Here is a 24473-nt window from a genome sequence, read left to right on the forward strand (position 1 = left end):
AGTGGGACTGTCATTTGGGCAGTGTCTATTAGCTTTTGACTCCCGCTTCTACTCCTTAATCGATTAAACCGAACGCCCCATACCCCCTCCCATTTCTTTTTCCCGTAGCTTGGCCGACCAGCAGTGTGCCTCTGCAGTGTGTGTGTAGTGAGGGGAAGAGAGCGAGCGAGCGAGAGAGAGAGTGTGTGTGTGAGCGAGTTAATGTGACAGTGCGGCATAGGAACTCTAGTCTTAAGAGCTGCGCGCGTCTCCACGTTCAGGGAAATACAAGCCTCAATGGACAACAGGCTACTCCGAACGACATGTAAACGACGGGGCGCGCGCGCATTACCCCATATTTTGATAATGTCGCCCCCTCAAACACACTATACACACCCACACACCTCCCTTTCTGCGGGTGTTCCCCCTTTATCGGGGAGCTCCTTGATTTGCCTTCTCTTAACTCCCCTTCTTTGAGAAACTCCGAATATGCGCACTGCTCAGCATAGTCGTGAGCGGAGCGTGCCGTCCCAGTACACTGTAGCAGAAATGTAATTGTGTTTTCCAGACCCTGTCGATTGCTCAACGGAGCAATAATTACATCGCCTTCCGTGTGCGTCCCAGGCCACTGCAGTAGACATGACTCCCGTCGTTTACTAGGCTACTATGAGCGGGTGTAATGAATGAAAATTGAATGGTGGCAGAAAAGATGGAACTGGTGAGGAAAACGGCTACAGTGCATGTCAATGCAGCACAGTTTCACATTTTACAGTTTCACTTGACAGTGGGAGTGTTGTTGTTGTAGGTAAAGGAGATGGAGATGGTTTGGTTTGCAGGAGTGTCTGGTATGTAAACAGGAATTCTCATATGTGGTTCAGTCTAGATGTGGTTTAGTCTGTCTACTATCTATGGCTGCATACTTGCCTTCCATCCCTCAATTTATCCCCTTTGGGCATGGCTGCCTCAGCAAGGACATTTTCCCTGCACTTTTCGAGTAAATGTTTGGCTCAGACCTGTCATAGTATGCTTGCAGAGCGGGAATTCCCCGTGACGGCATTTGCGTCTGAAGTTCACCTGAGGGGAAGAGCAGAGAGCAAGTTTGTCTTTCATTGAGCTGAATATGAGTGATGTTAGTGTGCACAGCCAGGTTTGCAGTAATCAGTCAGTCGTCAGTCAGCCACCCAGCCACGCCAGTCACCACACAGCAGCAACAGACTGAGATGGTGACCGTTTCAGCAGAGCACCTCCAGGTTTCTCTGGCCCTCATTCTCTAGTACTGAACCTAAGGGATGGGATGGGGTTTTATCTGTCTCCAGCCTAGTGTGATGAAGTGAAAAAGTCATGCTTATCATCTGGCCTTGTCAGCCAGAGAGATGTTTGCAATGGGTCATACCTTCACCTGTGACGCTTGCCTTGGTCCCTTGAGCCTGGCACTTAACCTGCCCTGGCTTTCTATGGACTCTGCTGTCCAATAAAAAGCTGTCATTTAAATGCGGCGTGTGCTGTCAGCTTGTAGCCCAGGGAGCGGAATATGGGAGAGAGGGGGGAAATCAGCACTTCCTGTGAGAAGAGGCGTAAATCACAGTCAGTCAGCGATGAGATCTCTAACCAGCCTGACTGAGTGTTGCCATCTGTGCTCATTCCCTTACACTGCATCAATCCATCACACAACCTTGTGCAATCTGTGGCTCCTTGAGGAGCAATGGTTTCTGTGTCCCATGTTGCCTGAAGACACCTTGGTCTAACAACATTCTTTGTTTATTCTTTTAAATTATTTAAATTTAAATAATTTAATTTGTGTTTTTACTTGAAACCCTTTCTTGTTGTAATTGTGCTAATTGGGGCCACAAAGCTAAGACCCCCCACAGAATGTTAATCCAATCAGGATTTGAATAACCCAATTAACCCCTGCTACCTTGATGGAGTCTGTGGACAAAGTGATCTGGATTAGTGGGATAAGAGACTTGTCAGGCAAGTGGAAGACAAGGAGAAACTCCTTGAAGCTGATCTCATTGTTGGTGAGCTAGAGAGTGAGGGGTAGGAGGAATGATTGACAAAGGTGGATATTGAACCTGTCTTTAATTGATCCGTTGAAATGGAGACTCCTGGGGTTAAAAATACGAGGGACTGAGGATATGTTAGCTTGTTTGTGAGGATGGCTGTGAGCCACAGCATGACATTGAGCCAAATCTTTTTACTGGAAGACTTTTGAAACAGCACCTCCTTTTTTGATTTGGCATTACATGATGTTACTCTTGGCCAATTTTGACTAATAATTCTGAGTTGAGGGATTTTTGGATGGCATTGACTGATTGTTGTGTCCCGGACTACTTTGAGGGATTTGTAGATCAGAGGTGTAATGTATTCAAAATATCAAACAAATTCAAATGCTAGCAAATATTTTTAAATATGTACATGCACAAACAGTGTGTTTTCACTAAAATGTTCAAATGCACACATTGAAACAAAACATGTTAACCTCAGCCATTCTCCGCTGTTTGGCCAAGTTGAACAGACCTCTGATTGAACAGATGAGGTCTATTTTATCTGGGACTGCCTTTATCCACCCAGAACTTTTTTTCTGCAAAGTATGGAGCCCTCAGGCAATGCGGCACTGCTGCAAGCTGTACTGACCGTTTCACTGGTTATTTCAAATCAGCTGCCTGAATATTTAACTGGTGTAATTATTTTAAAAGAGGGATTCTGTGAGTGTGGTATTCCTGAGTAATTGCCTAACGTAATCTGAATGTTGCCAAATTAACCGACTCTTAGTGCTGCTTTTCGATGTCTGGAAATTGAAGGCTAACTCTGACCACACACACACACCATAAAGCACCTTCTGGCATTGCACAATATGCATTGCCCATGTTTTCTTGGTATCACGATGCCAGCTGTTATGGTATTTCATAAAATCTGAACCACTGTGTAATTGCAGATGTCTTAAGACAAATGGGGGATGTAGGTTAATGCTTTAATCTTGGGATGCCTGCAGTGAATCCTGTGCTTTTGGTCTTGTTTATTTTATGTCATGGGCCTGTTATGTTATGTCTTGGTCTGTTATATGGACATGCATTGACTAATATTTTCATTTGGAGTTTTGAAAGCATGTGTTAATGGGACCTTATCCCCAAAGTATTTGAAATTCACAATAATCAAGGTAGGAGGAAGACACAGTTTTCTCATACAAATTGGTCAAGTTTTCAACAAGCCTTCAGAGGAAAAATAGCCTATGACATATGATTCTACCTTAATACTTTTCTCTCGTCGCAAAGAAAGAGTATTGCATTGACGCTGTGTCTATCTCTCATAGAGACCCAAATTATTATTGTACCTGATTTGATGAAAATTATTAGGGGGCCCGTCAGTCATTCCAGGCTACTTCTGGACTGGTGCAGGAAGCAAAACTTTTCAAGAGGCTTGTAGGCTGGATGGTGCTTTTGGCTGTGTTAAGACCACTGGCCTCAGTGCACAGCCTGTCTCGTTAGAGCTCTCATTACTGACGGTGAGCCTGTGCCAAAGCTGGTTCATGGCCTCTCTCATACATGGCAGATGTTCACTTTGAAGGTAAAGGACAGTGGTGCCGTGTGTGTACAGTCTGAGTTACTGTGTGTGCGTGCGTGTGTGCATGCATGCGTGTTTGCAGTAGGGATGTGTCCTATTGTATTGATATCGATATTAGCAGTACGGTAGTATTCCTCCCCATGATAGAAATGAGTCTTATCACTATATCAATGGTATATGTGCTGCAAGGTGGGCAGCTGACGAGAAGAGTTTGTTGCTGATGACTGTAAGCCCTCAAGCCTGTAAGCTGACACGACTAGCTGAGACATCTGTGGTGAATAATATTTTAATTTCATCATTTATATCATTATTGTCAAAAACACAAGGAAATATCGTGATCTGTAGCCTACAGTAGTTTTAGTTTGCATACACAGGGGTTTATGGATAGGCCTAGTACAAAATGTGTCCACTTTGGTCAGATATTTTGTGGTACGTGTGAACTGGAGACAAACACAAATCCCCATTACAGTGTGTGTACACAATAGCTTTTCTCATTGGCTGCATCCTTGTGTGTCGCTGTCCTTGTATCCCACTGCCTTTATGCTCTGAAGGGTCGTGTGGGTGGGTGTAGGTGCAAGCACCTAGTATGAACATAACAGGCTTTTAATTGCTAGTAGTCTGGGAGGCCTGTTATTTCCCCTGTTAAAAACTTTATTTGGTGCAACTTTTGAGCTTTGATAGTCTGAGGAGAAGGTTTCCTAAAAAGGTCAGGAGGGTCCTCTATTAAGGGGCTAATTTGCTTGCCACGTAGAAGTCTCAGCTTGTCAGAGTGCAATTAGCAATGTTATCATCATAGACCCTTTCAATCTCTTCCTTGAGAGTTTCCATTTGAAAAACCAACAAAGATACCTTGAAATGAAAATGTATTGGACTTTAGCGCAATGTTCTACAAAATGTTGACTTTAAAACTTTTCCCCAAGCTTAGTTCAATGTTGTTTTCTGTGCCACCAGAAATGCCTCAGGAACACACTGTTTAGCAGTTGATGAAATTGTCGCTAGAATACTCGATTCCAAAAAGAAACAATAGCTGCAACCCTTAATATCTATAGCTCATTGTGAAGTCAGTTGTCCTCAATGAGGGTGTAAACTGGGCCAGTGGGTGCTGCGCTATGATGGATGGGTGAGAGATGTGGTTAGTTACCTCCACCGCCTCTCCTGCGGAGCCTGCTTTGAACTCTCGCTGAAAGGGGTGACTGCGGTGCTGTCATAACCGCTCTGGCTCACCTTAAAACAATGGAGACAATCAGGGCTGTTGTTGTTTTGGAAAGCCATTAATGTGACGAGAGAGAGAGAGAGAGAGAGAGAGAGAGAGAGATAGAAATCAACTTTGTTTTATTTAATCACACCTTACAGGAAGGTCAAGTTGGGAAGGAGGAGCCCTTTCTACCCTGACTTGTTTGACAGAAGAGACCCTGTGCTTTATGTTTCATGTTCCTTTCTGGGTGTGATAGCGTGTGTGCAGCCCAGAATAGAGCTAAACTAGCTGCTTTTATGGCGTCGTCCTTGGATGCCTGTCATGAGGGCTTGCATAGCTACTTGCCCCTGCAGCAGTGCCAACATGCTATACCAGAGACTTTCTAATGAGGAGACACAGCACTCAAAAACTCCTCCATAGAAATGCATGGGGTTAGTTTGTAACGCCAATATGGCCGCTGTCTACACATATCACACCCCTTCCTCGGCAAAACGTCAACATGTGAATACATTGAGCCAATCATGTGGTGTGATGTGAATACATTGAGCCAATCATATGGTGTGTTGTGAAGACATCGTGCCAATCATGTGTTGTGAACTCGCAGCTGGAGCAAGATTGATGTCGTGAAGCCTTGCTCACGCGCATTTCTGCCGAAGAGGATGCCCGATGAGTGCCCAAAAAGCGTTGCTATATGGCCGCCGAGTGGAGGGACTTGCCTAAAAGGACTTTGGCTATACTTACCATTCTGCCCAGCCTCTCCCATCTCTCCATACACACCCCCTCTCCTCTAACCATCTCACAACCCCTCCATGCCCCCCCTCCAGCCCCACCTTTCCAGCCACCACCAATTGATCTTCATTTCGTCGCCTTGCTTAATTGAAAACAATAAATGAAATTTGACAGATTCGATTCGGCGTGGTTCATCATTTTAAGCAAGCCCTCTGAAAATCCATAAGTGGTTGCACCAGACGTCCTGCTGATTAAGCAGAAACACAAACACCACTCAACCGCAAAATGGAGAGGCTATAGAAATAAGAATGAGGGCCTGATGAGATGATTGATGGAGGTGCATCTGTTGTCATTTCCTGCATGAGGCATGTCATGTCTGCAGAGTCTCCTTTTCAGAATTCTTTGCCAATCAGAGATGTTCACAACTCCACTGAAGCACCATTGGTGCAGGTATTTTACCTGAGACCACACTATTAAAACAATAAATACATGACGGTTAGATCTCTTTTAGACAGTATTGCCTAAGTTTGGGCCGTGTGTTGTGCCAGAGAGGGCTGAACAGAGAGTAAATATTTAATATTCCATCAGTTGCTAAATATGTTAGCACTTTTTAGTGCTAGCATATTTAGCACATACGTTAGTAATTAGCACATACGTTAGTAATTTTGACACTTGTTTTGCTTCAGTTCTAAACAGTGATGGTGTAAATTTGAACGTAATTGACATTTTCACAATTTGCATTGATTTGAAACGTCGTTTACACTACATCTGTACTGGACATGTTGTTATTACTCTATGAAGAGATACAATCCATAGGCCTACAAAACACTAGCCAAGTTGTCTTGGGATCTGAAGGATGAACCAGGTACAAACACCAAAAGTGTCTCATTTAACATTTGTATATTGAGGGTCATTACAAAGCTCAAATTGGCATGGTTGCTTATACAGGCTGCTGTCTACCTCTTGCGATATGACCCAGGAAATAGGAGGAGGTGGGCCATGTTGGGTGAAGGTTGTGTCTGCTGTCCCTTTCTAAAACCCACCTTTCCCTGTGACACTGCTGTGAGAGGCGATTGGGTGTCCGGCGCAGGTCAGTATCGATTAGCAGAGCTGACATCAGAAAGGCTTGGCATTTCCAGGCTTGCTTCATGTAGCCCGCACCGTCGAGGTAAATTGGGACGACTTAGTGACGAGGCGACATTCTAAGATAGCCTACGCCATGTACACTTTGATTGTGTCTTGCTAGTTAGCGAGCACCCATACCTCTCGTCGTGATCCAGTTCCGACATGGCATTTGGATATTAGCCTGAGGATGTAGCCAGGACGTGACAAAGCGGGCAAGCCAACACAAAGACGCGGACAGCTCTAACAGGCCTGTCGAGACTGCAGAAAGAGACACTGTGGTAGATGGGACTCGATGTGATGTCAGAAAAATGTCCCTGCTGTGGGGACTTGACCACAAGGCTGTTTGTGCCGTGACTGTGTGCAAGTCAGGACAGCAGACATGCCTCTACCCAGCCTAAATTCACTTCTATAGTTTTTTGCAGGCATGAGACATATGGCACTGCTGCAGGTTAAAAGTTCGTGTCCGGCTCCTCGGTACTTTTAAGTGCACTCTTCGGGCAACCCAAGGATTCCATTTACTTTCCTTGTTCCGGGAATCTGTGCTCTTTCCTACGATTAAGTGGGAGAGGTTTGCATATTCAAAGAGAGTCGGTCATCCATGGAAAAAGAGATAATAATTTTGCGTCTTCCTGAAGGAAAGCTATGGAGATTTAATGAGGTCTTATTTTGAGGGGAGAGCCTCGGGAGTCACTAAAGAGTGTCTGGCCTGTCCTCTGTTTGCGATGCAATTAGTCGCCAACCTGACGGCATAGACACACACTGACTGTGGACTTGATGGAGGGAAGGAGGGAGAGAAAGAAAGAGAGAGGGGGAGGTAGGAACGACAGCGAGAGAATGCTGTGTTTGCAAACACACACCTGTGTCTGTCGACCGTCCTCTGGCCTCCCGAGTGGCCAGGATGGAAGAGAAGCGAAATGCTAGCTTGTTCTGCTTACACTTCTCTACTACCTAATTACTGAACAGCTGCATCTTACTGTAACGTTAGCAGTTTTTCCTCTTTTCATGTTCTCGATCTCTTTCTCTTTCTCTTTCTCACTCACTCTCACTTCACACTTTCTTAGCCCCTCTCCCTCTGCCCCGCCCCCGTCGTGTCACCCGGCCCATCACATTTACCAAATCGCAGCTTGTTGTGTCTGCAACTTTCTATTTTACTCATAGCTCCGCGCTGATACGTCTGAGTCCTTGGTTCTCGTTTTTTTTTTAAAGCCCCCAAACCCCAAGGCTCTGCCAAAACAGAACAGCTCGTGGAACACACTGCAGCGTAAGCAACCCTCCGACACTTTAACACACAGGGAATATAAGCAGTCAGCCAGAGTGACGGAACAGAAGCCATCAGAGTGTTGGGCCTGGACTACAGTCTGGCTAGCGCTTGTGGTCAAGTGGTGCTTAGCCTGTGTGTGTTAGCCTAGCCTCGTCTGTCTCTAGCACGAGGGGAGTGGTGGGCCCTCCCTGCTGAAGGACTGTTTGAAAGGCAGGGGAGGTGGACACCTGGGGTGGGGGACATGCACGTGGAGCCGGGAGGGGAATCAATGTAATTACTCCGCTGGCAGCTCATCCTAGCAGGCGGTGGTCAATGAAGGGAGGTAGGGGTGATGTTGGAGTTGCGGGTGGCTGGAGGCAAGCTCCATCTTTCTCTCTCGTTCTCCTCTTCCTCTTTCCACCTCTTCCTCTCCACCTCTCTCACATGCTCTCTCAAACACTCATTTACTCACACACACAAACACACAGTCTCTCTCTCTCTCCCTCTCTCTCCTGTTTAGCGACAGAGCAGGGCAGCCAAACTGCCCCCTACACCGCTGGCAGGAGCGCCATGCACAGCCTGATGGGTAATTTGCCTTAGATGGAATCTGGTCCGTGTTCAAAGGCACCTTTTAAGAAGCGAGCACGCTAAGCGAATTGTTTATGTAAATAACATCATCTTCCGGCGCATCTTCCATTTCCTAAGGCTGCCATGGAGGTAATTGGCGCGATATTTGTCCCCTAATATGAGCCTGGCCTCAGTCATAAGTGAGTGCTGAAGGAGTGACGCTGATAAAAGTCATCGCTACTGCGGCTGGCCGGTCAGACTGAGAAATGACGTGGTGCGTGTGTGTTAATGATCCCCGCTTGGTAATGGAACACGATAGCTGTAATTGCGGGGTATCAGTTGTCACAAATGGAGCTGTGTGTGTGTGTGTGTGTGTGTGTGCCTGCCGAAAGAGCTGGCATCCTGGCCTTTTGTGTGGTGCAGTGCTACACTGGCAGGGCGCTCATGTAAACGTGGGCTAATTGTTCTTTATCACAATTACCATGAGTGACCCCCAGAGAGGATGACTCTTCTATACATCAACACTCGTTTTATCTCTGCTTCTCATACACAACACACACACACAGACACACGCACACAGAGCACAGCACATATCCCCAGTGGTGTTTTTAGTTGGCGAACACCGTGTGTGTGTGTGTGTGTGTGTGTGTGTGTGTGTGTGTGTGTGTGTGTGTGTGTGTGTGTGTGTGTGTGTGTGTGTGTGTGTGTGTTGGTAGATGTAGCGAGAAGGTTTATTCAATAATCATTCAGAATGTTGTGCACATGCTGTAGTCTTGCTGCTGGGAATAGGAAGAAGAGAGAGAGACTTGTGGGTCATGAGGGATGGATAAAAAAGAATGAAAGAAAGAAAAAACGGAGCGAAGTGGGGACGAGAGAAGAATAAGAGATACCCGACGAGACGAGGAGAGGTGTAGCCAGCCATATGTCTCTCCCTCCTCATCCTCATTCAGCACACGGGCCTGGCGGCTGCAGCGACAGCAGTGGGTTGTGGTGATGCGTCTCCTGGGTCCGGGGCGAGAGAGAGAGAGGGGGAGAGAGAGAGAGGGGGAGAGAGAGAGAGAGAGAGGGGGGGAGAGGGGAGCTACAGATGACCCGGCTACCTGCAGCCCCTTATCACACCGCACCTGGGAGCAAGAGACGGGGAGGAGCGAAGGCGATCAAATCATTCCTTAGTTGTGTATTTTCTTTGCTTTATCCAAGGGTTGCTTCTATGGAATTGTAAATATAGATTTCACAGGCACAGTATCTTGCAGAGTTATTTCGTTTTTTGGGGGTTTGTAAAGTGAAAATGTATGTTTTAGTGCATTTGCACTAGTCATGCATTGGATTTTTATTTATTGGTACACAAACCTTGTTTTTTCCTGTTCTGTAACAAGTTTTTACATAGAAAGAGTAGTGTTTATTGGGATGTGAAATCCAGACCAGACTGTTAAAGATTACCCCAGAGTTTGTAGACATCTCTCAAAGCAGAGCTTGGACCCTCTTCTGAAAACTGATCAATTCAGTATCAATTCAGTGGAATAAGCAAGCTCGTTTCTTTTAAAGGCAGTGTTCTTTCTCTTGGTATCTGTCAGATACAGCACAGTGTTGGATCAGCCTACCTCCAGCACCTCTGACACAGCCCCATCTATAAATAGGATATTTGGGAGATGAAGGGATTCGTGTTTTTGAAGCGCTTCTACCAAGAGGAGGACTATATAACAATGGTTTACACTGTGATGGGTTGTGCGATTAGGGGCTTTAGATCCATAGTGGGCATTGATTCAGCTTGTGGAAGGATCTAGCGTGGACGAGGGGGAAACTAGTGAAACAACGTTTTGAGTTTGGTCTTGTTCTGGGCAGCGTATGCATTGACCATATCTGCTGCTGTCTCAAACAGCATTCATGCACACGGCCACACGCAACCCCCCCACACACACACCACTGTCACGCCAAGGCCCTGTTTCCGCAAAGCTGGCCGGGTGCCTTATAGGCATTTGCCAGTGGGCAGGTGTGGAAGTCATGAAGCTCCCATCAGGCAGGTAATGGCTCCTGTGCCTGTGGGTGGTGGATGGGTGAGGGAGGGAGGGAGCGAGCGAGCACAGATGGTGTTCTAACTCGGAGCCGTTGATGGGTGCAGTCACCCAGGGTGGCAGTCTCCAGGGGATGGTCTGGGAAGGTATGGCTCCTGCGTATTATATATGGGAGAGCTGAGAGACACCATTACGGGCTCTAGCGCTCTCCGTAGTGAAGGATGTCTGCTACCTGGAGCGGCTGTCACTCATCCTGTTTGGGTGTGTCTCTGTGTGGCTTTGCAACCTCATGCTAGTTTGGCAAGAGGAATTCCTAGATGAGGGTGGTTCCAGGTGTGTGTGTGTGTGTGTGTTTGTGTGTGTTTAACACGCAGGGCCCCATCGTAATTGTCATGGCTTGTCAATGTAATCTGTTTCTGAGATTGGATCCTCCACAGACCCAATCATGAACCGCCCATCTTATCACTGCAGAAGGAGAGACAGAGAGGGTGGGAGAGAGAAAGAGAGAGGGGATGAGCCAAACGGAGAGAGAGAAAGTGGGTAAAAGAGAGGGTGGGACAGGAAAGGTCAATCTTCTCCACAGCATTCGTCACTCTGCTGAGTAGTCACTGTTTCCCCACAGCTCTCCTTCAGCTAGGGAATCCTCAGGGAATCCCCACCAGAGAGAGAGTGAGAGAGAGGGAGAGAGGGAGGACTGAAAAGGCGGGAGAAAGGAATGAGGGAGGGAGAAGAAAAGGGAGTTGCCTTTTGGCATGTTGTGAGAAAGGAGCCATGTTTTCCAACGGAACACACGGATGTACAAAGGACTGGTCTCAAAAGCAGTTTCCATCTCTCTCTCTTTCTCTCTTTCTCTCTCTCTTGAGCCTGAGGATACTGCTTTAGCTGAATATATTTTTAGTTTGGCTGTAATTCCCATGCCCCAACCGAGAAGCCCTTTGCATATAGTGTTGGTGGCAATAGGCAGGAAGTGACATCACACATTTCTGTGTCATTTTCAAACCACAGGATGCACACTCAGGTCACCACTTGTTTGCCTCATTGTGTCTCTCCGCAAACATCACTGACGTTGTTAACCCTGTCAAACCCCGTTATTTTTTTTAAAGCAATAGACCTACTACCTGTGTTGAGCCTGAAGAATCATTATATGCATGGCCAGTGGTGAGATGTAATGTACGCATTTAGGCAGTGATGTGATGTGCGTAAAATCATAAACATACATAGGGTGAATACATACTGGTAGATTTAAATAAAGAACTCATGCAGGACTGTGAGTAAGTTGTGGTCATTGCTCCCTGACATAAAGGGCCCAGTGTGTCCAGCTCTGGTTTCCACATAAAGCTGTTTACTCAGACTACTGTATGTGTGTGTTTTCAGCCCCCTGCCCCTGCTTTAAATAACTGATATTGGGGGTGGGGGGGGGCTTGTTTCAAGCTTAATAAACTCAGTGGAAAACAGTGTGTGTGTGTGTGTTTGCACGTCTGTGCGTGTCTGTGTCTGTGTGTGTTGTTTGTTGCCATGAACAGTGAACTGAACAAGCATTTGTTTGATATAGCTCTGCAAAGCTAAAGTTTTGTAATGTGTGTGTGTGTGTGTGCTCTCTGAAGGGTATTTGTGTTTACAGCTCTCTGCTGTGTGTGTGTGTGTGTGTCCGTGTCCGTGTGTCTCTCTGTGTAACCCCTGTTGTGCAGGTAGAAAGCCCAGGGGCCCAGCCCCACCACACACTCCGCTTTCTCTAAAACCTTTTCTCTTTCCCTCTTTCTCTCTGTCTGTTTACATGCATCTCTATGTCTCACTCCATCTCTCCTTGTCTGTTGGACCTCAATTCACTACCTTTCCTGTCTCTAATGCCCCCCTCATTGTCTGCCTAATGTATCTTTTCATATCAGAGTGTGTCTTTCTCTTCTCCTATCTGCTTATCGGCCCCTCAAACTCCCCCTTGTTTACATGGCTTTTCAAGAGGCACATTTTATTGCTACAGTTGCCTGACCATGAATCACCATTGTTTTGTGAATCTGTAGCTAGGAGACGAGGCTCAAGTGAAAACAAGGAAAGAGAGTGTGTGTGCGTGTGTGTGTGCCTGTGTGTGTGTGTGTGTGTGCATGCGTGTGCGCGTGTTTGCGAGCGAGAGAATATGTGTGTGTATGTCTCTCTCCTTAGAGAGAGAGTGAGAATACCAGTGTGTGTGTGTGTGTGTGTGTGTGAAATACCATGCACTAGTCGGCACTATGATTAGAGCAAGATGACACATAGCCGTCTGCTGGAGATCTGTGGCTAAGCACAGAATAAATGACATACATACTCTCAACCAGCCATATTGTCAGCAGACCGCTTTTATGTATGTGTGTGTGTGTGTATGTGTGTGTGTGTGTGTGTGTGATCTGTGGCTAAGCACAGAATAAATGACATACATACTCCCAACCAGCCATAGTGTCAGCACACCGCTTTGGTATGTGTGTATGTGTTTGTTTGTGTGTGTGTGTGTGTGTGTGTGTGTGTGTCCATGTCTGCGCATGCTTTTTTTTGATGCGGTCTTATCTGACAGCACTAGACTGACTTCAGGAGGTCAGTGGAAAGGAAATGTCTTGAGGTATGCGTTTTGAGTGTGTGAGAGACGGACACAGAAAACTAGCAGGCATTACTGTTTCCACCCCACTCGTTTCTCTCCTTCACAAAACACACACACACACACACACACACAGACAGACAGACACAGGTCTGCAGAGTGGCTAACAGAACTGCCAGCTTTACTCCGTGCTCAGCTTCAGGAACGGTCAGCTCCTGTTTATGAGATCCACTGACACAGATATGGTTCTCCCTGCGTGCGTGTGTAGGTGTACTCAGATGCTCTGTGGTGCTGCAGCTCTTGCTCTCGAAAGACCATTTATTTTTATAATCTGCGTCAATACTACAGGGCCTAAAACCAAACCAAAGCTAAATGAGTCGTACAGAAATGATCAAAATGCGGAAGCACAATATAGATAAGAATTGAACTGCATCTCAATGAAAGTACCTGTGGTCAGTGGTTTATAATTTAGGCTACTGACTGGAAAGCAGGGACTTCTCCCACAGCTGTGGCAGGACGTCACACAGCCAGAGAAGAGGTGACCGTGTCCCCTCCCTTTGTGCTTGTTCATGTACATGCAGACCAGTCCTCACTGCTTGATTGTTGAATATGCTCTCTCTCTTTCTCTTTCTCTCTCTTTCTCTTTGTTTTGCTCTCTCTCTCTCTCTCTCTCTCTCTCTCTCTCTGAGTCTCTGCCTCTCTCACGCCCACGCACAGCTTTCTCAGTTCATCACCATTGGATGTTATTTTCACATAGCCCTCTGCTTGCGTCTGTGTGTGTGTGTGTGTGTGTGTGTGTGTGTCTGCACACACAAGTGCTCTGCAAACAGGCTCTGCTTTTTTCACACCACCTATCACTGGACATGGATTGCTGCCTTCTCTCTCTCTCCTCCTCCCTCCCTCCCTCCCTCTCTCTCACTCGCACTCTCTCTCTCCTTCCATCTCGCTCTCTCTCTCCCTCCCTCCTGACATTTGAGAAAGCGATAGCGTGCGCAGCGACAGAGAGAATAAATAACTGATATTGGGGGGGGGGGGGGGCTTGTTTCAAGCTTAATAAACTCTGTTGTATCTCTTGACATTGCGAGGCCTTGTGTGGCTTTACAGTAGCGTTGCGTATAAATCTGCCCTTACAGCGCCCAGCCTTCTTCTCTTTCCTCCTGCCCACGCCTTTATTTGAGCACGCGCCACAGCCGTAAATATATGGGTCCCAGCAGGAACAAGCCATCTACAGACGTGTGTGTGTGTGTGTGTGTGTGTGTGTGTGTGTGTGTGTGTGTGTGTGTGTGTGTGTATGTGCCTTTGAGTGGATGTGTGTGTGTGTGTGTATGTGCGTGCCTGTGTGTGTGTGTGTGTGTGTGTGTGTGTGTCTCTGATGGGAAATGTATAGTGCATTGTGCACTCTCTCTAATGCTCTCTGCCTGTCTTGCCATCCCCACTCTTCCTCTCCTCTAGTCCAGTTTCTGCCTATAGAAATGTTTACATTGTCCATTCTGCCTCATCTCTCTCTCCCTCTCATTCTCCTTCTCTCTCTCTCTCTCTCTCTCTTGCTCAGTGTTTAGTCTGTTGGAGCAGGTCTGCAGTGGTATGAATGGAGTGCTGTTTCTCCTTGGCCATTCAGCGTCTCTGTCACTGCTGCAGCCAGCTGAGGAGATTAAGCTATGTGTGTCGGCTCGTTCCCAGTGCCTGTCTGGGAGAGTCAGTCTGTGTGTGTGTGTGTGTGTGTGTGTGTCTCTGGGTGTGTGTCTGTGTGTTTGTTTTTCTTATGTCACTTTATGAAGTTATTTTCGTGTGTGTGTGTGTGTGTGTGGTGTAGCTACAGTGATGATGAATAGCTGTGTTACCCTGCAGGTCCAGCTCCATATGGGGAAGCCCTGAGCCTCTGTGCTCACCCCTCTCCCCAGCTGAGGGAGCATAGAGGCTACTGTGTCCTTCAGGCTTTCATCAAGGTTGCACCAGACACACACACACACACACACACACACACACACACATAAAGGAGTGTGAGACCCCTGAGACCCAGAGCTGCCTACTTTCGGATTATAGAGGGAATTGGTGCTTTCCCTCAAACACACACACAAACACACACACACACACACACACACACACATACATACCCTTTCTTAAGTATTTCTCTAAAAGCGGGGATTCCCCGAGTTTTTCAGATTCAGCTAAGGAGCTAGACAGCCCTCTTGCAAATCCTTCAGCTACTATGCACGTGCATGCATGCACACATTCACGCACACATACACGCACACACACACACACACATTTTCACACATGCATCATTCACACACAGAGAGCCATAGATTAATCACACTACACACACATTTCTCATAGCTTGGAACTACCCTCAACGTCCGCTGGTGCAATCCAGCATCCCCACCCCCCGGTCAGCACTCCCGTTAGCGTTGTCTAACGGTGCCGGCTTAATGTAGTGGAAATTTGATTTTTCCTTTCTCTCAACTGCTCTCTCTGCCTCTTTTGCTTTTGAGCAACTCCCTTTTCTTAACGTCAATCCTGGTTTCTTTCTCTCTCTCTCTCAGTCTCTTCCTTGAAGAATTACAACACCGTAAGTACCGTGTTATAGTTCTTCTGGAGCTTGTGTGCTTGGACATCTTGTGCATTATCAGAGCTTCCTGTTTTAGTTGGTACTTCAGTGAGAAGATGAGATCTTGTTAGTTGGCCTTGTGTGATCCTACTCCTTTCCTTGTGTGTGTTTGTGAAGTGTTTGCGTGTGTGAAGCTGGTTGCCGTCGGCTTTTGACAGCTCGGTGAGAACAGGGAAGGGGGTGGGGTCAGCAGGAGGGTGAAAAAGATGAAGACCGAAACCGGGACAAAGTGAGCGAGAGAGAGAGGGAGAGAGAGAGAGAGAGGAAGAGGTTGAGATTTAACACCCATTTATTGAATCAATCGTCAAACCGTAGCATCTCTGCCCCATTGAAGCACATAATACAGTACAGAGAAATGGAGAGAGAGCAATGGAGAGAAAGAGAGACGGCAACAGAGAGAAAGATAGAGAGAGAGTTATGGATAGAGTGATGAAGGGAGAGTGAGAGAGAGGGGTAGGAATAAGCGGAGCTCCATCCCAGGGCTTGTGTAAGCAGGCCTCTCTCCCGTCCACTGCACTGCCCCTGCTGTCTGTGTGTCCCATCTGGGAGTGAAGCCCTCACCTCGAGCACTCACTCAATCAGCACAATCATGACATCTCTCTCTCTCTCTCTCACTCTCACACACACACACACACACACACACACACACGGATGGATGTGGAGGCGCTTGGATCCTCTCGTGGTTGTGCCAGGTCCGCCTCGTTACATCATCACAGACATGAAGTCACAGAGGGGGTGGGGGGTGGAGGCTTTTCCTCATGGCCTTACAACCCCCCCATCTCTCCTTCCAATACACCCAGCCATCTGTAAAATGCTAGACCAGCAGTTTGGTCAAGGTGACTCCTATATATATACACACACACACACACACACACACTCTCACACACATACACCATATGGCTACTGCGCACATCCTCATACACACACACACCACACACTCACATACACACAAACACAGAGGCAGCCTCTTCACTAGGTCTACTTGACCACAGTACACAGACTGCTAAATGGTTCTACCGATTTCTTTCGATTCCCTTCCCATGAAAAGCATGTTACAACAGCACTAAGCTGGAACATGACACAACTGAGTGAGTTTATGGCGACCGCTGAGGTGAATAGTCCTTACTGCCTTCAAGCTCTCTGGTGTCACTGTCAGGCTACATGCTTCTCTCATGATATCTGCGGGGGGTAATGGCCTAATGACTGGGTGTGTGTGTGTGTGTGTGTGTGTGTTTTGATGTGTCTGTGTAACACTATCCTGGTGCCCCTTTGGATATATGATGGTGTGACGGAGCGATATGCACCCCGTCACTATAAATAGCGCTATGAGCGCTATTGAGTACTTATAAACATTATGAGCGCTATTGAGTGCTTATGAACATTGTGAGCGCTACATTAAAATAATGGACTTCTACTCAAATAATGACTATGTGAAATAATATTAAGGAATCGGGTATGAATGCTTTTCAACTGTGACGCGGTTGGGACTTTTGGTATACTAGCGTGGCAACTACTTTATGAAGCGATGCAACTCTTAATTGACATTGTCAGCGAGTGCGGGAGATTGCGGGTGTATTGGCATGATGCGCGCCATGCCGTGAGCCTGGCTTTCCACACACTCATCCATTCATTCACACTGGAGAACTTTATATTAATCGCGGAGCTTACCTGCAGCATTACCGATGTCTGCCAAAGCAGAGCGCATTGACTGTGGCTTCCTTATTCGCGCAGGAGCGCCAACAAGTGGACTACCACATCCAGGAGGGGTGTTTTGCTCTCGTGTTGTATTGTATCATTGTTTTAGCTGTAATGAGCTGTGATATTTAAATGTGTGCATATTAGCGTGTTCAACATGGAACTTTGTATGTATTATACATTATTCACTTAATTGATTTATGAATGCTGGTTTACTCCTGAGGGGAGGAGTAACTCACTTTATTACCTGTGTCCAGGTAATAGGGAATTCAGTCTATTCTGGACCTCTGTTGTGAGAGGTTTGTTGACTCAGTGTTATTACTACCTTATTGCTGATATTAAGGGTTTCGCTAACTGCGTACTTCATTGAATGTTAAATGTACCAGTCTGTCTTGTCTGTTCACCTGCCGGCAGCTTAAAAATAAATAGCATTCTTCATACTGGAACCATCTTTCCTGGTGACTGCCTCCACCGCTCAACAAACTACTTTACAGATTGTGTTACTCTGCATAATATTCAGTTAAATTTAACCAAGAAATTAATCTGAACTCTGAGACTCAATGAAGGCCAATCAAACAGATTACAGACCACACACACACACACAGAGCTGCAGTGGTAGATTGTTGCCTTTACCCCTATGCCTTAGCTATTGCAGTAAGTCTTTGGGTAAATGAATCACCTTTGGCTTTTAGTGTGTGTGTGTGTGTGTGTGTGGTAGGACTGCAGGGGGAATGCATTTCTCTAGCACGTCACAAGCCCTGGCTCTGCGGCATGGGGTCGAATGATGCTGAGGTGTCTTTTAAACACATCCAGAGCCATAGCAGCCAGACCAAACACTTGCCAAGACCAGACGCTGCAAAGGAGCTGTCACACAAGGGCAAGTGACCTAAGAGAGAGAGAGAGTGTGTGTGTGTGTGTGTGTGTGTGTGTGTAGTCTCACACTCATCAGTTAACAAGAGATATCAAGTTACTCCTTTTACTTTCACTGTGTTCAGCAGAAGGAGATCATGCCTGGTGGAGATGCTCCCATTGGGGTGTGCAGTGTTTCCCCTAGAAATTTTTCCAGCAGCGGTGCTATTACTTGGGCATGGGGGGGATATTTTTTTTATATCATACCTTCGTGTTTCTTTTGTGGACATTTTCAGCTTTCTTTTACATTATTGGTTAAAAATGATAGAAGAAAAATGAAATGGCACAACCCAGAAAAAGATTATTTACAATTTATTTAAATTTGTCACTTAATTTTTCTGGGCTTTTCAAAGAACATCTCTAAGGCTCTTTGGTAATTGAATTGAATTGTTGGGGGGCCATTAATGCTGACACGCATGCATTAGCCTGATGCTCTCCTTGTAGTCTATTTCTCAGTCCCAAAACAACAAACCCATTATGAAAAAAAAGTAAATACTCACTTTTCTTCTACATCACTCCCACAGTTACCATACAACTCACTCACAATTAACTCGAAAAGGACCTAGGCTACTTGATTGAAGTGCGACCGCTCATTCTCACCGTCAAGAGAACGCTGAAGTTATGAGAACACGTCTTTCTGATAAGAGAATGTAGGCTCCTATGTCTAATGCATAAACGTAGAAAAGGTCTGTTTGTGATAGCCTATTATAGCTAAGTGGACAGAATTTAGGCTATACGATATGCAAACATATGCTCATATTTCCTTTAACTATCAGAAAGTTTAAACAGGCCTAGACTGTGTTCGCCTAGCTTTCCCATGCAAACATTACATGTAGCCCCTACGCTAAACGTTACAAAGTCTAGGCTACATTTAACGTTAAGACCATACACCTTGTAGCACATTGGTTTACTCTATTGCATTACTTACGTTTTAATAATTTGTCGTTGAATGTTGATGGAGGCTCATCTTTGGGAAATCAGCTCTCTGGATAAAATTGTCAGCCGGAGCAAGAGTTCTCAGAGTTGACGACACCGGACGAAATCAATCAGCAGAAAGAACCGCATCACAACAGTAGGCTGAATCGCGAACAAACTTTTTCCCCCATGTTAAATTCATTTCGTAATCATGAATTGGTTTCTTTTATTTGATGTAGGCTAGGAGAGGAGGATGCATGTTTCACATTAGTGTCAATGTGTCAAAGCAGGCTTTGGATCAGAGGAATTGCTCAAGCTTAACATATGGCATAGGCTACAAGCTTAATTCACGCATACAAACAGCTTCGTGATGAAATATAACTAATATCATTTTTATTGTCACCAGGCCTATAAGTAGGCTATTTATTGTGTAACCTACAAGTGAACGATGACACCATACGCTACACTGTGGCGGAGCAAGACCCCATCAGTCGGATAGCTAAACAATGTAACCGTGCTCAGAACGTAGGCTAGCCATATGGGCTGCAGACTTGTCTTTGGGCTTGTAATCACCTGACACATCATGCCGCATATATGTCCTGAATAATGAGAGGCTAAGTGCGGATTTGATGCACTTAACTTACTCAAGACTTTCAGAAAACAATTTCGAGATGACGTTGGCCGTTGTGCTTTTACAGTGTGTTAAGTGAATCTCGTGATATTATGTTGCAGTGGCGCTGAAAATCCAGCGGCGGCGCTGCGCCGCTGTTAAATACACTGTAGGGGAAACACTGGTGTGTGTGTGTGTGTGTGTGTGTGTGTGTTGTGCGTGTGCGTGTGTGTGTGTAAACAGCATGGGAATCGGGCTCTGGAGAAGGGTGCTCCAGTTCACTTGAGCCCACCCAGGGAGTCCAGCTCCATCTCTTATCTGTGTCCGAGAGACGGCTCAGTATGGCACCACGTCAATGTGTGACAGGAGATATGTGTTCCATGCTATGTGATAGCCATAGCACCACAGTTATATAGTAGTAGTGCTGTCTGCGGTAGATGCAGGCGATATGAATAATGCAACACACACACACACACACACACACACACACACACACACACACACGCACACATTCAGCCTGATAAAAAAAACGGACTTTTCCTTCTGCATGAGTTGCCTTTTAAAAGAAAATGTGAGAAGTTAGAGAGGTGAAAGAGTGCTAGGCTTTTTTTTACTTTCTTTTTCCTTATCTTTTTTTTGTCTGTTATTCCTCTACCCTGGGGGTGTGACACGTTTGGGTGTCCTCTACTTGAAAGTCACTGACTGTGTGTGTGGAAGCCCCGGCCTGCAGTGAGTGTCAGAGGGGCCATATTTCCCCTGTCAGCTCCAGAGGCTTACGGGTGACTGTGCAGCCACACTGGCTCCACACCAAATAACAGCTTGTGCCATGCTGACATTTCTGCACTGTGTGTATGTGTGTATGTATGGGCAGTCGTGTGTGTGACTGTGTGTGTGTGTCTTTCTGTGTGTGTGTTGGGTATGAAGTTTTCTGTTTGTTTGGGCCTTTTAGGTGTGTGTTTTGTTTCTGACAGCTGTGGAGTCTCTGGCTTGGGAGGCCTTGCCTATCAGTAGATATGGACCCGCCCATCCCAACAAGCCCCACTGGTGCCCAGGGAGTAAAGATAGTCACTGCAGCTGACCCCATATACACACACACACACACACACACACACACACACACACACACACACACACACACACACATACATATACACACACACACACCACACCCGTAGTCCCAGAGAACAGCACACCTCTCCCGTGACTTGCCGTGAATCAGTGACGGCTTCACACCCGCCTTCATAGGGGTGGAGCTACATTGCTGTCAAGTCACGATAGTCATGCCCACATACCAGTAGAAGTGGGCAGTTTTTAAAAAATAAATCATGTTTCATTCCACCAGGAAAGAACTGAGATTTAACGCCAGCCAAAATCCTCCAGCAGTGTACTCCAAAGAGGGGGTGGCATTCTCCTGTGAACAACAACACTCCTCTCTCTTCCCTTTCTTCATGGTCCAAACACATCTGTTCTTTTCCCCTGTCTGTTCAGTGATACATATTGACTGAATATATTTGTGTGTCAGACATGCATTTTAAAAGAATAAGATAATATGAAAAGAGACTTTTTTTGAAATACAAGAGCTTGTGGCATTATGAATGCACTGGAGCAAGGAGCATGGATTTGTAGAACATGTCCGCTCACAATAAGTTAGGCTCCCGGAGATGCCCCATTGGGGGATGTGTGTGTGTGTGTGTGTGTGTGGTTATGGTTATTTTGCTGCAGCAGATCTGGCATCTCCTCTGGGTCTCCATCCTAATGAGTCCAGTCGAGCGTGCGCGTTCCAGCCTCCAGACGTCAAAAACAATCCCAGATCTTTTAATTGTGCTAGTTGAGCACTAATTGGTACCCTCCACAGCCATCTTGGTTTTAAGCGCTTCCCCATCAAGTGGACTGTTGAGAATGTCGAGCATGTTTGCGCTAACGAGCTAAACTTGTCACACTAGCCCCTACATTTGTTCATACTTAAAACTCGTATAGCTTGTTCCATGCATGCACGTATATATGTGTGTGTGTAAATGTCATGAACCCACGACAGGTTGGTGCTGCTCCTTAAACATGCGCTGCTAAGCCCTCTGTAATCTGTGGCAGCTAATGCAGACAAATTGCCTCCCAGCTGGAGGTGACCATTTTAACCAGCACTCATGTTCTCATCCTGCCCAGGGTCATGGTCGACTGTATTCTGAGACGCAGCCAGAACTGTCCAGTAACTTTCTCTTTTAATAGACACCAGCACTGGAAGACAGAGAGGCTCGGGCATTTGCAGATGACTCAAGGCATGTGGAATGGGATCGTGGTCCTAGTTTATGGAGACTTTTATTTATTCATGTACTGGCCTGGTAACAACTCTGGCTCTGATGACATTTAAGAACACACAGGTGGGGAAAAAACTGATTCCAGATCAGTGTGCTCCCAGAAGACTGCATTTGTGCAACACAGATATATGTCACCAGTTTTGCTGTCGTGAACATGTCTCTTAGGGCAGAGGTCTATAGTTTTCTCTGATGCTTCATAGCCAGCTGCTCTTTTACTTCAACAGAAATAGCTACCTATCATAGATTCTATATGAACACTTGTCCAGTAGTGCGTGATGAGTGTCAGACACATGACCACTTAGTATATCTGAGAGACTCTTACAGGTACTTGGCATGCAGTTGTGGATACATATTGCTCTGCTTGGGACAAACAAACTAAAAATATGCCAACTCTACCACAGCCTTCGAATCAAGCCGCAGCTGCCACATTTGTGGAGCTTCAAAGACCGTCTGCAAACTTAAATTATATTCTAGCAATTTTTGATACGTTTGCTTTTGAAGTTTTTAATCAGTTCTCTGTAAAAGAAAGCCTCATCACAGATGTGTTTTTGATATTAGTGGTTATGTTTATCATTCAAATGGCATCAATGTAGTTTTTATCTTTCAAATAGACTTGTAGGTTTTTTTTCCCCAAAGAAAAACAGAAAAGAAAATGAGCTACATTTAAAGTCCTCCAACACAACTTGATGCTGCTTCATGGTGGTGCCGAGGCATTTGAGCTGTGGGGAATTTGTCGGTGCGACTTCCTCCCTGAGAGCCTGATGAAGGTGTTAATGGGGCTCCGCTGAAAGAAGGTCACGGGCCAGCGTGGTCGCCGTGAGGAGAGCTCTGTTGTCAGGGAGACAAAGTGCAGCCGAGTGGTGGCCGTGTCGCGGCCGAATGGTTTGCGGGGCGCTAATCAAACGAGCTGTGCTGGCGCGGCTTCGTCTCGGCCGCGGTGACCGAGTGTGTTGAGAAGAGGCCGCTCCACTACTGAAGCCTAATCTCCACTCTGGCACCCCTCTCACCTGGGACTCCTACCACATCACTGCTAGCCCTCATTCAGCGTCCACGGGTTTCTTTAGTTCTTTCTTACCTTTTCTTACATTTCTGCCCATCCATCCATCCATCCATCCATCTATTCTTCACTCTTGTCACATTCTTTCTCTTCATTTTCCCTCATGAATATTTTTTCTATCTTTTGTCTTTCAGTCTGTTTCTTCACTCTTTTTTTCTCCCTTTTTCCTCTCCATGACTTGATGGACTGCCTACTCTTTATCTCTCTCTCCCCGTGTGTGTGTGTGTGTGCACTTGCTCCATATGGGGCTCCATATCTGTTTGCCCCGGTAGAGTAATGATTTAAGAGTCAGCTGCTTACATTAACTTTCCAGATAAAAGCCTCACCATCAATGCACACCTTCACCCTAAACGACCCCGTCTTACCTCCACAAACCCCCTCCACCCCCATCGCCTGGCCACTCTGTTGCCCCCACCCTTCTTCCAACACCACCGCCCTCCACACACACACACAAACACACACACACACTCTCTCTCCTCTGGAGCAGTTATTAGTGTATCGTCTCCTAGTGTGGCTTTGGAAGTCTTTGGGCCTAGTTAATGAGCAATTAATTGTCACAGAGCTAATTGGAGTGTAGGCAGGAAGGTAGTGTGTGATCAGAGTGAATGGCATCAGAGCCATCTCTCATTCCATCTCTCTCTCTCTCTCTCTCTCTTTCTCCCTCTCCCCCTCTCTCTCCCTTTCTCTTTCTCTCTTTTCTAACACAGTATAAAGGTGCTGGGTGTATTTTTACCCAGAGCACCTCTTCACACATGAGCCTGTGACAGGAGGGCCAAGCTTGTAGTGCTGGAGCTTTTTCAGCCAAGCTTTATCAGGCTCTTGACCGTGTGTGTGGGCGGGAGAATGAATCAATGTGCCTGTAATGATGGAAGATATCTCTGTTCTAGTTGTTTGAGCCCATCCAAATGGGCTCAAATCTAATTTAACGTGACTTTATGTACACAAGCAGAAAACGGCAGAGCTGCTATTACTGTGGGGAAACGCTCAAAGACATTTTTGACTCCAGTGCGCATGAGTTTGAGCTCTACAGCCTGCCAGTGCACCTGTTGTTTAGACTGCTTGGGTTTATCCTGTGTGAGATCTTTTATCTGCTGGAAGTGAAGTGATTGTGGGAAGCGCTTTTTAGCATGGTCGAGTGCAGTAGAGGGTAGTGAAAGGATAATTCTGTCGTTCTGACTCCACTCCTCTCCACTGACATTGTATCATTATTCCTCCCCTACAGCAGGAGGCGCTGTCTGGCCCCCTCGCCCACCAGACCGTCAGGAGAGCACATGGCCTGCGGGCTGCCGCCAGATCTTCCCTCTTCTCTCATCCACCTACCTCCCTGTCGCCTCAGGTCAGGTCAGTGTGTGTGTGTGTGTGTGTGTGTGTGTGTGTGTGTGTGTGTGTGTGTGTG

At 46.3% G+C, this 24473-nt stretch overlaps 1 protein-coding gene across 1 annotated transcript in view; it reads left to right on the top strand.

The window, feature by feature from the left end:
- The window catches only part of mcu (mitochondrial calcium uniporter), a 63694-nt gene that overhangs the window by 998 nt on the left and 38223 nt on the right, over positions 1-24473 (top strand). The window contains exon 2 of the mRNA XM_048269062.1: positions 24300-24413. Coding sequence (XP_048125019.1) covers positions 24300-24413 — 114 coding nt within the window. The remainder of the gene's footprint in view (positions 1-24299; positions 24414-24473) is intronic.

Source organism: Alosa alosa, chromosome 18 (genome assembly GCF_017589495.1).
Source record: "Alosa alosa isolate M-15738 ecotype Scorff River chromosome 18, AALO_Geno_1.1, whole genome shotgun sequence".
In the NCBI taxonomy this organism is placed as follows: Eukaryota; Metazoa; Chordata; class Actinopteri; order Clupeiformes; family Clupeidae; genus Alosa; species Alosa alosa.